General features: G+C 35.6%; 1 protein-coding gene across 4 annotated transcripts; it reads right to left on the reverse strand.

Moving 5' to 3' along the window:
- Positions 1-549: 549 nt before the first annotated feature.
- On the reverse strand, positions 550-14,254 carry LOC142610355 (phosphatidate phosphatase PAH2-like). 4 transcript variants are annotated; one of them, XM_075782162.1, is made up of 13 exons: positions 14,125-14,254; positions 12,169-13,783; positions 11,019-11,940; positions 10,036-10,343; positions 9,820-9,893; positions 7,088-7,172; positions 6,508-6,594; positions 6,331-6,403; positions 3,364-3,407; positions 2,569-2,697; positions 2,383-2,481; positions 1,497-1,633; positions 550-1,041 (listed from the first exon to the last, which is right to left on the reverse strand). In XM_075782162.1, exons 2-12 carry the CDS (start codon positions 13,378-13,380, stop codon positions 1,577-1,579), a joined length of 3,090 nt encoding a protein of 1,029 aa, XP_075638277.1. In that variant the 5' UTR covers positions 13,381-13,783; positions 14,125-14,254; the 3' UTR covers positions 550-1,041; positions 1,497-1,576. The 4 variants fall into 4 exon arrangements, with proteins under 4 accessions (XP_075638277.1, XP_075638283.1, XP_075638291.1 ...); XM_075782168.1 differs by lacking the exons at positions 3,364-3,407; positions 14,125-14,254 and having other exon boundaries at positions 12,169-14,116; XM_075782176.1 differs by lacking the exons at positions 550-1,041; positions 1,497-1,633; positions 2,383-2,481; ... (1 more) ...; positions 3,364-3,407; positions 14,125-14,254 and adding an exon at positions 5,519-5,652 and having other exon boundaries at positions 12,169-14,116.
- Between the last annotated feature and the right edge of the window lie 1,518 nt (positions 14,255-15,772).

Genomic DNA, 15,772 nt, shown 5'->3' on the forward strand with positions numbered 1-15,772 from the left:
TCTATATATATAAATGAAATTCTATTTCTAATGTCACATTTGGATGACGAATTTTGATGTGAAATTTACACTAAATTATGCTTTGAGAATTTTAATATTAATTTTTATTGTTTATGTTAACAAGAAAGTAAATTCAAAAATTTTGTTGCAACGAGGAATAATTATTCCTCCCTAGTAGAGTTGTAATAGTTCTAAAATTAAAATATTTTCAAATAAACAAACTTTCCATACATATATATTATATAACAATTATGAAAATAAAAAATCATCAAAAATAACCAATCTCTCTCTCAATTTTTTTTTAATTTTTAAATAATTGTACGAGTAAGATATTTCCTAAATTATATCTTAAGTTTTATTCTAATGTTACAACTCACAATCAAACTTATGAATAGGCTTAGTTATTCCATTACAACACAATTTATTTCCAATAATAAAGATTATCATTCCTATCCTAATCTCTATTCAGTGTACCAGACATGTCCTAAGTACTAACATTAGGAGAAGCTAAAATGCAAAAACAAAACTAACATTAAAGAGAACCATAAGTAGACCTGGTAAAATGCGCAATCTTATGCATAATATTTTTCCTCTATGAAAAAGTGAAGGGAAAAAAGAACATGTCGCATGTACAAAAAGTAATCAACTACAAACAGGTATCACCAATGAACTGATTGTGAGAAATGATTTGCATTTGAAGTGAATTTTTACACTAGAGTTTCAAATATGCCTAACTAATGGGATTTCAATATATAATTACATATTGGAATGACAGTAAATGACATGAACAAAATATACAACCCCGCTCCTCCCTTCTCTCTCTCTCTCTCTCTCCTCACCAAAAGACCAAAAAGAGGGTGGGGGGGGGGGGGGGGAGTGGAAATTTTCCAAGAAGAATAAAGGTGTTACAGATCCAACTTCTCTATTGATTTTTTTTTTTTTTTTTATAACTTTCAGATTGACAATAAATCAGCCAGCGAAGCAAAACTGTGAAGTATGAACAAAGTGGAGCTTTTGCCATCAGCCTTGGCCACATATAACCTGTATGATTTGTCAGCAAAGCATATTAATTAATGAAAAAGATAAAAGCTAAAACTTTGAGCATGACATAACTTAGGATCATCAAAAGATGCACTTGTAAAATTCTAGAAGTTCTCTAACTTTACTGTCTCATGTTTTATGATGATTGTTACCGACACCCTTAACCATATTTAAACTTAGCAATAGGCCCTGGACTAGATTAGTTTTCACTTGCCCACAAAATGAGAGGCCCCTTCCCTGTATATAGATTGTTTCAGTTTGTTTTGTACCACACTTGTTATAAAAGTGATTCTAAAATAAAGTACAAGCTTTGGTTTTACAAAACCTTTTGGATAATGCCAAGAGAAAAATCTCTAAGTTTGAAAAATCCATTTTGACAGTAAATATTAAAAAGAAAAGCCAAAATTCCATCCTTAGTTATTGAGAATTTATGCATAGGTAAGATTATAGTTTACCAGATTATTTCCAGAACTGCCATTTGTAATACCAAATCCATCTCCACATCAGAGGTGAAGCAAAACTGTGACTGATATCTTCAAATATCGATAACAGTAGGTGGCAATCTCCAGTAATTCCATGAATTAAAATCCTCCTGCAATCAGGGAAGTTAAAAACCAAAAATATGCAGTATTCCATGAAATACAAAAATTAAAAATTAAATAATAAAAAAACTAGACCTGAAAATTATGAAACAAAATTTCCATGCAGTGAGGATTGGGCATGTAAAGTTACTTAAGCTAACATCCAATTCCTTCACATCAAAGACTTAGTTAAGTAGAGGATGGGCATGTACAGTTACTTGAGTTAACATCTAACTCAGTTTATACACTATTCATGTGAAGGACTGAAAATTTGAAATCAAGACCATAATAAAAAGTAGGATTACTTTTCACACGAGAGAAATATTACAAGGAACTCCTGAACCTCATTGCCTTCTGCAACCAATGTGCCAAGAGCAAATTTCCAGGTGCAGGAAAAAGAAAACAGGGGTAGAGCAGCTGGATGTGCTGAGTTCAATTTCTTACTCACTGCTCATGTGAAGGACCGAAAATTTGAAAACAAGACCATAATAAAAATTAGGATTACTTTTCACATGAGAGAAATATTACAAGGAACTCCTGAACCTCATTGCCTTCTGCAACCAATGTGCCAAGAGCAAATTTCCAGGTGCAGAAAAAAGAAAAGAGGGGTAGAGCAGCTGGATATGACGAGTTCAATTTCTTACTTACTGCTTTTCAAAATAGCTCCTCAATGATTGCTACTTTAAGAATAGAAAAGAGTCGTACTTAATATATATATATATACACACACATGCAAACGAAAAAGGATTGCAAGATAAACCTGCTCAGACGAGGACATTGGTGGAAACATGCCATTCACAAGAGCATGAAGTGTGCTATATGATCTGGTATCAACACGACGGTTAACAGCAACCTCACCCTGCAAACCAGATACATTAGAAAATTTGGTATAACAATATTAGAGGTTTAAGATTGCTATTTTTAAACCACGAAGGCATTAAATTACCTTGGGATTAATAATGAAGATTTTTCCTTTTGGGATTCCAACCTTAATGTAGCTGAACTCATCAGTATCTCTGTTTCCAAAACCAGCATAGAATGGATTGCAATCAGAAGGAAACAGAGCCTTGATATCCTAGAAAAAAGGAGAACAAAAGCTCATTAAAGGCCTACTAGATGATTCATCAACCATCCAACAAATTCTCTCTCTCTCTCTCTCTCTCTCTCTCTCAAACTGTCTACTTAGGTGTGCAGGTAGGCTTCAGATTTCAACTATAAGCATGTTTTTAGAAATTTTAAGGAAAATAATACCATGAGATATATCATGGGTTGCCCCTGCTCAGGACCAAATTTAAAGTGAGGGTAAAAAAGGGTATCCTATGCATCATGCTGTTTCTTTACACATAACACAAAGTTAAAACCCATCACGTGACTCACTGAACCTACATTTTCTTATCATAACTATAAAATGACTTCATGCACCAAGAGTCTGATAGAAATTCCACAAAAGTTGATCAGCAAGCATAATGTCTTTCAGATATTATCATGTTTCACAAAATAATGAAATGGGCATTCATGGAGAATCTAGAATCTCCTTGACTTAAACAAGTTACTTCTGCAAAGAAATTAAGAAGACCTTTTTAAACCTAGACACAATAGACTCAATTTCTACTAAACGCCCAAACATTTAAAAATCAAATAGCAGAAAAGTTCAGGATGTTAATGGATTACATAACAAAAGAATTATTAGAAGTAATAAGTTGCATATGTCAAAATAGATTATTAACAGCAGGGGACTAACCTCTAGGCATGAGACCTTAAATTCATGAGGAGCCCGCCTGATAACTGAGAAAACAGAGGATCTCAGATCACTACTTTTTTTTGATAAGTAACGAGAAAATTTTATTAAAAAATGAATACTAGCCAACCCGAGTACGTTGGGAATGTACTATGGGGGCATAAATCAAAAACCAAGATTACAACGATCAAGTAAAACAGGAATGGAAGAACAAGAAAAATGACAAAAAACCACACTCCAATCTAGTAGTGTGTAAGAAAGAAGACTTAATCTCTAAAATAGAGCGTTCACAGCCCTCAAAGCATCTCGCATTCCTTTCGCGCCAAATACACCATAACACGCAATGAGGCACAATTCTCCACAACTCTATATTTCTATGTCTTCCAAACTTACCTTGCCACGACTCAAACAACTCAATAACCTTCTGAGGCATAACCCAATGAATTCCAAACAAGCAAAACACCAACGACCACAACTCACAAGCAATGGGGCAATGAAGAAGAAGATGATCCACCGACTCCCCACAATTCTTACACATGTAGCACCAATTAAGAACAATCACGCGGCGTTTACGAAGATTATCTGTTGTTAAAATCTTACCTAAAGAAGCAGCCCACGAAAAGAAAGCTACCCTTGGAGGAACCTTCGATTTCCAAATCAACTTCCAAGGGAATGATAAGCTGCTATGAGGGTAGAAAAAAAGATAGAATCCACGAACCTCAAAACCTCTACTCCTTGCTGGCTTCCAACACAAGCGATCCGAACCCAATCCCCTTACCGTCGAAGAGTAAACCATATCCATGAAACAATCAAAAGATTCTTGTTCCCAATCTTGTGGAGGACGACGAAATTTAGCATCCCAATGCATCCTCCCACCAGACCAACACATAATCTCTGCTACTGAAGAATCCTTTGTTCAACAAATACAATAGAGTTCCGGAAAAGCCTCTTGGAGAGTACGATCTCCGCACCATACATGCTTCCAAAGAGTACCATCCCCTACATCATACCGAATTAGTTTAGAAAAACTCATCCAACCACTCCTAATATGTCTCCACAAACTAACGCCATAAGCACTGGTCACCTTTTTTGTGCACCAACCACCCCAATCATTCCCATATTTCACTTCTATAACCCTCCTCCAAAGAGCATCGGTCTCCAAACCATACCTCCATAACCATTTCCCTAACAAGGCAACATTAAAACTCCTCAAACTTCTAATACCCAACCCTCCAACCTGCATCGGTTTACACACCTGAGCCCAACTGACCAAGTGTAATTTAGATTCCCCATTAATACCACTCCACAAAAAGTCTTGTTGTAGCTTCTCCATACGATTTGCCACCTTCCCAGGTAAAGGCAGAAGGGAAAGGAAATATGTAGGTAAGGAGGAGAGGGTACTTTTAATAAGAGTTACCTTACCCCCCTTAGATAGATACAACCTCTTCCACCCTGCTAATCTCCTTTCCATCTTCTCCAGAATAGGGTTCCAAATTGACAACTCCTTAAACTTAGCTCCTAATGGTAGCCCCAAGTATCTCAATGGAAGAGAGGATTGCCTACAACCCAACATCCCCACCAAAACATCCATATTGTAAACCACCCCTATAGGGACCAACTCAGATTTCCCCAAATTAATCCTTAAACCTGAGACCTCCTCAAATCTAGCCAGGATTGCTCTCAAACACGCTATATGCGATGGATCAGCATCACAAAAAATAAGAGTATCATCAGCAAACAAAAGATGAGACACCATCACCGAGTTACCAGCTGTATTACCTACGTGCAGAAGCTCGAAACCGACTAACAGCAGCCACTTCCAACATACGACTCAAACCCTCCATAACAATATCAAATAGCAATCGAGACAAGTGGGTCCCCTTGCCGAATCCCCCTAGTACTACCAAAAAAATCAGAAAGACTACCATTGATCAGAATGGAGAATTTAACAGTAGATATGCAACACATTATCCATTTTCTCCATTTCTCTGAAAACCCACATCGCTGAAGCATATACATTAAGAAACCCCAACTCACATGGTCATATGCCTTCTCCACATCCAACTTACACAACACTCCTGGAACACCTGACTTCAATCTACTATCAATACATTCTGAAGCAATCAAAAAGGAGTCCAAAATCTGTCTACCTTTCACAAATGCATTCTGAGAATTTGAGATAAGCCCATGTGCCACCCTTTTGAGCCGATTGGCCAACACTTTAGAAATAATCTTATAGATCCCACCAACTAAGCTAATAGGCCGAAAATCCTTAATCTCCACAGCATCCACCTTTTTAGGAATAAGAATAAGAAAAGAAGCGTTAAGGCTCTTCTCGAACACAGCCTGAGTATAAAAATTTTGGAACACTGCCATAATTTCAGCTTCCAAAATACACCAACAAGACTGAAAGAACGCCATAGAAAAACCATCCGGGCCAGGAGCCTTATCACCCTTAAAGTCACTACTAAAATAACTGGTGACCAACAACTTCTAACGTGCTCAAAGCATTGATATATGAAATCAAAAATGTGATAGAGAAGGAAGTATTAACTATGTATAGGCTGAAAAAACATTCTAATTGGTGAGTAGAAATTTAAATATGGCTATTTATCTGTGTAATAAGGAAGAATCTGATATCATTTTTTTTCTTTTGATAATGTAGGGAACTTTTCTAAAGAAGCGCCATTTGGACTCAATTCTAGCTAGTAAAACCTACAGACAACTGATCTCACCCACTAAAATTTAATCTAAGGGCACTCATCCCTGATGGGCTAAGCAGTTTAAGAATCTGATGTCACATTACCTTAATTCTTTAATGCAGTTCAGACTGAAAATTTTGTTATCAGGATTAGTAAAGGGCATACCAAGGGACAAATAAGATGCTTGAGAATGATACACAGCATAGATTGCAAAATGGAAGTAACCCATGTTAATGTCCTCAAAAAGATTGCATATACCACTAGTTACCTTCTCGATATAAAGAAGGAAAAATTCCATCGGGGGAAATAACAACAGGCCCATCCGGTAAAGCCTTCCCATCCTGTACATATTAAAACAAGAAAATTAACATAAAACTGGTACTTTCTTGATTTAAATGTTTCAACCTCAAATAGAGAATCAAGCCTCAATTTCTTTAAGCATTACCTGCTTAAGGTTGAATAGAAATTGTCTAGTGTGATAAGCCTGTGAAATTGCACGTGCACTAAGAAAAAGTAATTGATACCCATTTTCCTGCAACACATGGAAAAGAAGGGAAAAAAATACTTAGTTCTGTGTACAACTATGTTGTTGCTGGACATGTTAACATAGAGAAACTATATACATTCTATTTTTCCAAAGACAACTCAAAATGGGAAAAATTAAGAAATAAAACATAAAACAGAACAGTAAGCTTTCTAAAGCCACAAAGAATAATGAGATAAAAAGCATTTTATACCAATACCATGAATTGCATTTGTATGGCAATAAAACTGTACACTGAATATATTGGTGGAAGACAGGTTATAGCAAATAGCTTGCATTTCATTTGTCGGTGATGATACCATAGACTAAATAGTTTGGTGGACTAAAGATGTGCCTACCAATTGGACTATTTGGAGCCAACCCCACAAGAATTTTCCTAATGTGAAATTTGTGAGTAATGCAATATGAAATGTTGACTTCAACCAGTATATGATCTGAACAATACTAAGTATTCTAATACATAGCATCATAAGCAACAAACCTTAATAGCTGAATATAAATGTGCAACGCCTGTTTGTGACCAATCAACTCCAACCATAGGCATGAACTGACCTAGAACATCCGATCTGTAATACAATGCAAGAAAAGAGGAATCATATATGTCACTAATAATCCCAGCCTTCATCAAAGTAAGATTTTCAACAAAAGAGTGCTCAACACACTATAAAGCATTGACCAAAATGTACAAAAATACTAAGGGAGCAGGTTATTATGCGGCCCATGCTTCTAGCACAAATATGCACGTGACGAACACATGAAAAGAGAAAAATCTTCACCTTCACCTTTTGTCACTTTATAGCTCTGTACATTATTCTTTCATCCATACTGGAAGTTACTACCATTATGCAGTCAATTTAACCAAACTTCACACTCAAATCTTTATCCTACTCACATCCAACACTAATCCCAGAGAATAACCAATACATAGGCAGGTTAAAAACAAGTATACCAAAAAGAAGAACAGAATAATCCACAATTCTGAAACAAACAAACAAACAAAACAAATAAACAGATGGGCCACCATCTTTCCTTCCCTAACACATAAAAGCAACCATTGTAATAACCCATGTTTTACTAACCACCACGCAACCAACACGGATTTTTTAATGAACTATAACTAAAAATTTAAGGAAGGGAAAGTAAAAGGCCACTTTGCAGGAGAAAATACCCAAAACAGCCTCTAGACTAGATATCTCAACACCTCCTCAAATAACACCCTAATGAAAGTCTTTACATAACTCTTCATTCCTTTCCATTGCATGACATCCTCCCTGCTCCTAAGTTCCACAGGTCACTATAAATTTGTGTGGTAAAAAGAATGAAAAAATAGGTTGGAAAGTACCTAACCTATTAGCCTGTCCTTACTCCCATTGATACAAATGACCTCTCTGAACCTGGTCTGAAGGTTTTAAATTTCAAAAACATCAGTGATATTGGCAGGGTCCAGTCAAAACTATATCTCACCAATATCCGAGATATCAGCTGATATTTTCATGAAGACCAGATTTCATTATTTTATTATTTTGAAATTTTCTGATAAGTTTCCAATACTTTCCTATATATCAGCTGCAAACCTGAAATACTTGAGTTTTACCCTTTTTGAGTTTTTCATATATTTTTTTGCAATATGTCTAATATCATATATTGCCAATAAGTTTGATATATCAGCCAACGTATTTGATATTTTAAGATAGATTTCTCACTTCTCATTACCATTACCGCTATATCATGAGCAACTGCAATACATCAGCAATATTTTAAACCATCCTTATTCTTACACAATGCTTAGAATCAACAACAAGGGTTTCTATTGAGCCAAAATTAAAAGAAGGAAATAATAATTTAACTTTTGCAGAATGAAGGAAACCCAAACTGCCCATGGGTAGACATTTTTCCAACTCCTATAAAAAACATTACAATGAAATGACTTCACCCAGACTCTTGTTTGCTGCACACCCTTACAATACCCAACGAAAAATAGCTTCTTTAGACTTGCTAAACCAATTCCAGGGCTGTCACGCAATAATTTGTCCAAAATTTTGCAAACAAGAATTGGTCATACCCAATGCACAAAGCTCCAATTTTGCAAGGTCTAGGATAGGTGATTGTATAAGTTGTATAATTGGAAGGAACATAATTTTACTCCTAGTACTGACAGTGAAGCCACATATGGTAAATGAAGAGCTCACGCCTTTCCTAACTTCCTTCCAATTCTTATAGGTCTAATAAATGTAGTCTACCAACATTTGGCGATAACCATGCCTAAATCCAACACTCTTAGTGTGCGTTTGGCATGGATGAAATTTGTAAGCTTATTTTACTATTCAGTTTATTTTTGCTACTATTCATGAGCCCCATTGTACTTTTTTGTACTATTCATGAGTTCCACTATACTATTTTAGCTAACTTTTACCTTTATCTACAGTACTTTCAACGAAAAAATTTCAGTTTCAACAAACTAAACGGATCTCAAACAGACCCTTAGTATCAAACTTTCTTTAAAAGGGGGGGAATGAAAGCTAAATGACATATATTAGCCTTCTCTAAACACTTTTACACACCTAACAAATAACAATGCCTCTAAAAGTAGAGAAAATAGTAATGCTACTCTTTTAGCAATGAATTAAGCTAAATGCATAACCAAGTTACAGTATGCTACTCTTTTATGGAGGATAACATTTTTGCAGAAATTGATTAGGGGGCAAGAAAAAGAAAAGTGAAGAAAGAATGCAAGGAGGGGTAAAGAGAGAGAAACTAAAATAATCCAAGTTTGATAAACTTAAGATTGCAACACATCATCCTAGGATGACATTGATGTATTTTATTACTCCAAATAAACCGAAGGCTCAAAAAGTAGACAGCAAGAAAAGGAGCTGGCGTTTGTTGTCTACATTGGAAGCCTTCGCCATCCCATTCTGTAATTTAGGGAAGAGGAAGATACACCTAAACATTGTTCCTGATTTGATTGTTCAGTTAGGATAACTACAATAAGTATCTCAAAGTAACTATTTCCACTGCTTTGGTTCTGTAATCTATATTAATTTTATTTGGCTACAATTAAATTCCCTAGAGTTTTCTTATTTTCTAAAATAACACAAGAATGTAAGAAATTGAACTAAACATCATAGAACATGCACTTCAAATTTAGTCATTTTCACAAACAAGGCAACAAGTAAAACCCTATTTCACTAAACAGAAAGAGAATACCCTTACTTTGTAATTGTCCCATCCACATCTGAGATGACTATACGAGTGTTCCATTTCCACAAATATATTCTGGCATCAACCTGTAGAGTAACATGAGTACATATAAGCACCAAGAAAATAGAAAATAACAATAATAACAATAATAGTGTGTGTGTGTGTGTGTGTGTGTGGAGTAAACTACAGCTAGAAAAAGAGATTTCCAAGCAAAAGATGCAAAAAAACCTGCTGTTTCCCCAGCATTGCAGTGGAGAATGTGAAGGTTACTGTGTTCTTCCCATCCTTCAAATTCAAGGATGCCAGTTGCTCAGATGTTGGAGTGAGTGCCCTCGACATCCTTTTTAGCACCTTTGGTTTAAGCACATTTTTGTCTCCATCCCTCCAGGTGGTGCTCTCTGAAGCATTCTCAGCACCAGAAACTCTGACATCATTCGGAGCTGGCTGCATACCATTCCTGGATTTTGATCTCCTTAAAGAAAAGGGCCAAATCCTCCAGCTTCCACCAGGGGATACTCTGAATTTTGATGGATCTCCTGAAAGAGGTTTTTCAACTTGGTCAACAGCTATCATGCCTTTTGGTTCAAATATTTGTTCATTTCCAAATAAAACCACCCCTAACACAGTATAACCAGCCACATCCCATGGGAAATATCAGCCACCAAATTTGACTACAAGCCTATCATCCTTAACAACCCCAGGACCTAGAGAGGTAAATTTATTTATATCCAATTTTATAGCATCAATTGCTTGAGAAGCAGCATCAGCCCCCCATCCCTTCATACAAGAAGTGCTTGCAAAGAGATCTCTCTGCATGAAGCACAATACATGTGACTTTCTCTAATCTTCTGCTTATGAAACATACAAAAAAACAAATGAAATCATTCAATTTGTTTTCCATTGCAATTATAGCAATAAGTCTTTATTTGGAGTGAATTAATCTGTAAATCGAAATTAAGTTGTTTCAATATGGACTTTGGATACAATGATATCACGGAAAGGAGATAATATCTTTCTTTTTTTTTACACCATAATGTCACCTTGAACACACTATGAGTGATAAGATGGAATAAGTTCTATTACATTTTTAAAAGGGGAAAAATTAAACTTTCATTACTCTTTGGGGAATTTGGACAAAGCACTGAAATGAAGTCATTTGTTTATTTTTTTCTCAAAATATGTCATGCAAGTGCACATTCAATCTGTCTTACCAACTGCAGGAATGGCAAGAACATTTATAGGCTCCCCTGAAATCTCGGTGTTCTCAGTAGTTGATTGTTCCCCAGCCAATTGTGAATCTTTGTCTGACCTCATACAGCTTGAATCATCTTTACCCTGCATCTTTGAATTCAAGGATATGGATCTCGAGTCCAGTGAGTGTCTGAGTGGACACTGAACATCATGTGCATCTGGATTTTCAGTGTGAGACCACAAATTGGGCAATGATTCTACCAGCCGCCCAACTTCCTTACCAGAAACCTTATGACTTCTAGGTATTATAATGGGGCTTGATGTTACCTTTGATTTTTCTATCTCAAGATCAGTCTGTGGATTCTCTTGAACAAAATTTTCAGAAGACGAATATGACTCATTGTTTTCATTGACTTGCCCATTCACTTCTTCAATGATTTCATGAGAATCAGAACCAAATGAGGGGCTTTCTTTATCTATATTCTCTGGAGATATTGACTCCATGTATTGTACCTCACTGATTTGAAATTCTTCAAGGTCATTGAAGGGAAACTGACCTTCCTCTGAACTTGCTGATGACAATGTACTTATTGCTTTTGGAGGGAGACAGTCACCAATAGACTCCAAAGAAGATTGGAACTTGCTAGTTAATTCTTCATCCTTCTTCTCTACTTCATCTTGAACTTGATGACCTGAGTTACTAAAACTAGAAATGGTGCATATGGTCTGTGACTCAACTTTTTCAGCTGGGCCAAGTGTTTGGTCTGGGGTGACCATTTGGGCATAGGTTTCTGGAACTGTCAGTGGCTCTTCAAGATCCATCACATTGCATTGATGTATGCAAGAATGAGAAGGATTAAGTTGTTGAGAATGATTCTCAGGAACCTCCACTGTTTCTGTCTGCAATTCTTCATCTTCAGCAACTTGAAGAGTAACTGTATCCTGATAAAGAACTTCTAAGACCTCAGTGTCAACAACTTATAAGTCTATAACAATTCAAGAAACAAAATTAGTTGATATGTAATTTCTATTTTAGTTCATAGCAGTTTTTCACTGTCAACTATTTTTGTACCATTCGATAATTTGCAATGAGGCTTACATGCTAAAAAGTCTAGTCTTGTTCAAATACTACTTTATTAATTATAAACCAGATGTTGGTTAAAACAGTACCTTGGATGCTAGTTCAGTTGTTGGATGCAACATTTCAGCATCAATGTGGACTTCCCCATCTTCTTCGCTAACAAGGTACATCGTTTCAGAAGTTTGTTCACTGGTACCATTCATTGCCACTATTAATCTCTCTGATGCTTCACAATAGATAAAGGATTGAGCCCTATCTGTTTCACTCTCCTCCTGGGAAAGTTCAAAGCCTGTTAAAACATCCCCTAAAACCTGTTCCTCATCAATATGCTTTCCAGGGTGTTCTTCAAGCTGAATCGAACATTGAACTTTTGCATTTTCATCATGTTCGATATCCCCATCAATCTTTCTTGATACCATAGAGACCATCTCACATTTCTCTTCCAAAACATTTTCATCTGCCATAGAATTTTCAGTAACTTGTTCTGGAGAGCTAAAGCAGGGCACTTCCATTCTAGCTTCATCAACAAATCTCTGTGTATTCTCAAAGCTGGAGACAGAAATGTCCCCCTTTTGCTCATTGTGGGAACCAGTTTCTTCATGTAACACACATTGGTCCAAACCATTTTCCACGTTATTATCTACAGATGAGTTCACCTGACCTTTTCCATCATTAATCTGCACATCTTTCTCAGCTTTATCTTTCCTCGGTTTATTACCACCAAGATTAGTAGACCACCTCACCTCCAAGAGGTCAGCCGCAATCTCAGCACGCGCTAATGAGTCAGCCCTTGCCGCACCAGCATCCCCATCTTCCTCCTTCATTGATCTCCGTCCAAAAACAAGCCCAAACATCCGTGACCGCCGCGAACCAGACCTTGTCATAACCTTCCCATTCCTCACATCAATCTTATCAACTGAATTTTCAAAATTGTAACTTTTGGACTTCAATGGCTGCCTATTATTCTTGGTCTTGGATTCCCCATCTATCTCATCCCCGGAGGACAATGAGAATGGCACAATTTCCCCTTCTTCTACATCTACCTCACTAAGAAAGTAAGCCTCCCCTTTATGATCCAAATACATGTGGAAATTAGCTTCCACTCCATTGACACCAATGTTGACCACTTTCTCCTTAGACTTCAAAACCCCTTGAAATTTCCCAAACCTGATATACCAAGGTGAGGACTTAAAGCTCCCATCTTGCTGTTCAACTACAATGATATCCACAGCTCCACCAAATGGATGAAATGGGCCAGACACTTTGGTTATGTAGCTACCAAGCCTCCCCACCGCATACATCTTTTCAATACTCAGGATTTCTCAAACAAACCCAAGTAACAAAATCTCAAAATTCAATCATACTTCAAATCTATCTGATTGCACCCCCACAAAAATATGTGAGGCTTTAAAATAAAAATAAATAAATAAATCAGGAACCCACCTTTATTCAATAAAGTATCCTAGGATTCAAAATTACAACGTACCCAGATCACAAAATCAAAAAATTTTGAAAACCCAATTGATAACAACTCAAAAATTTCACAACTTTAGGCTAAAAATCAATTAATACTTACGATTAAAGATATATAAGAGACTAAGATCGTGGATTATAATACAACAACCAGACGTAATTAATTAAGTAAAGAATAATTAAACCTGGTTCAGACTCTGTCTCTCTCTCTAACTTTTTAAAAAGATGACCCTGTGAAAAAGAAGAAAGGCTCACAACTAACAAAACCCAAATAGTTAAAACGAACCGCCAAGAAGAAGACAGCAGTTGGGGCAAGCAAGCAAAAAAAAAAAAAGCATATTCTCTTTTATTTATTCGAATGTGCTAAACCCATCATCATTGAGATAGAAGTGTCCCAGCTTATCAAAATAAATGACAACGCATTTTTCAGTAGACTGGTATTATTCCTTTTATATTTTTCTCATTCAAATTTCAAAGTATAATAATTAAGATTAAGAATAGGAAAAAAAAAATTAAAAAAAGAAAAATGAATGGGAAAATGGGTGTGAGAGACTGAGAATCACGAAACTGACCTGGAGAGAAGAAGAAGCCTATGGCTTATAGATTCGTGAGGATCTATAAGAAGAGAGAGAGAGAGCGTGTGTGTGTTGGATTTGGAAAAGTCTTGCAATGCAATGCATGGTGGGAGTAACACGTCAGCACAGGATGTTTGAGATTTTTGAAGTTATACAAACTACAAAGTTAGGTGGGTGGAACTCTGAAATGGTTTGAATTAGGTGGGACCAACAAAATGTGCCATCCAATTAAGTTCTTTGATGACGTTGCGATGTCTTTGATATTTATTTGTTTGGAGAACGATTTGCGGCTAAAAAGTAAGTCCGTCATTTGTTACTGTTGTTTAATCAACTGTTCTAAGAATTTAAATAATATTACAAGTTTTTTTATTTATATTTATTTTTTAAAAATATAAACAATGTTACAAAAAATTTCTTACCAAACAGGACCTAAGCTGTAGTAGCTCCTATAAAAATACACGTATCAGTGTTTCATATAGATATTTGTCCACACTTATATTTAAATGAAAAATTTTGTGTCAAAATTGAATTTTTCACCAAATAACCACTTTACATATGTACATTTTCTAAGAGTTGCTAAAACTTTCCAAGTGTGAAGGTGTAACATGTACTTAGCTTTTTCTTTTCTTTTCTTTTTTAGGAAATAACATGCGTGTTATGATTCATGAATGGATGAGAAGTTATATTGTTCTCGTGATGAACCACGTCACTTATCTACGATAAGGACTGACTCAATAATTTTTATAAAGTTGAATTTTTTTAGTAGAATGGTAAATAAATGACGTGATCCACGAGAATTATATAATTTCTTTGAATAAATGACTAAAATTTCCTAATTTTTAGGATGAAATTTGGAAAACATAGATTATTACTTTTTTATGGAGTAATTACAATGGAAAATTCTTAGGTACTCCCGGAGTATAGTGAAATGGTGCTCCCTCCTCTCACATTCATAGTGGACCCCACCATGAATTTAATATGCCGACCCCACCATGAATGTGAGAGGAGGGAGCACCATTCTCCGTGTTCCAGAAATACCTAAGAATTACTCACTTACAATAACTTGCTGTTTAGACTCTTAAAATCTGACAGATTTTTCTTTTCTTATAAAAATTTTGTAAAAATATTTCTTTAAGCTAATATCTTTAGGATATTTATTAACTTTTCCCTTCTTTTAATCATCTTTAACATGTGAAATGTTTTAGAACCCTTACTAAGAAAAATGTGAAATGTTTAAAAACAATGTTTCAATAAATCTGAAAATTTTAATGTCAAATACTCCATATATCATATCACATTGCTAATGTCAAAAATTGTAGGCTTTTAAAACTTATATGCAACAGAATATGAGTTATTTCTCTATAGTAAGTTGAAGATACCTTGTTCCAAGGGATTGAACTAAGGCTCCGTTTGGGAGTTCATAAAGAAATGGAATGATCATAGAAGAATGGAATGGAATGTATTTAAGTAAGGGAATGGAATGGAATGGAATTAAGTAAACTTGATTGGATGTTTTAAAATAAAGGAATGAAAATGAATGGATGTAAGTAATCTTGTTTGGGAGTAATATGGAAGGAATGAAGTGGAATCATTTTATAACAATATTACTATTAGACCCCTATTTTAAAAAATGTTGAACATATAG

This window comes from Castanea sativa, chromosome 1 (assembly GCF_040712315.1).
Source record: "Castanea sativa cultivar Marrone di Chiusa Pesio chromosome 1, ASM4071231v1".
Taxonomy (NCBI): domain Eukaryota; kingdom Viridiplantae; phylum Streptophyta; class Magnoliopsida; order Fagales; family Fagaceae; genus Castanea; species Castanea sativa.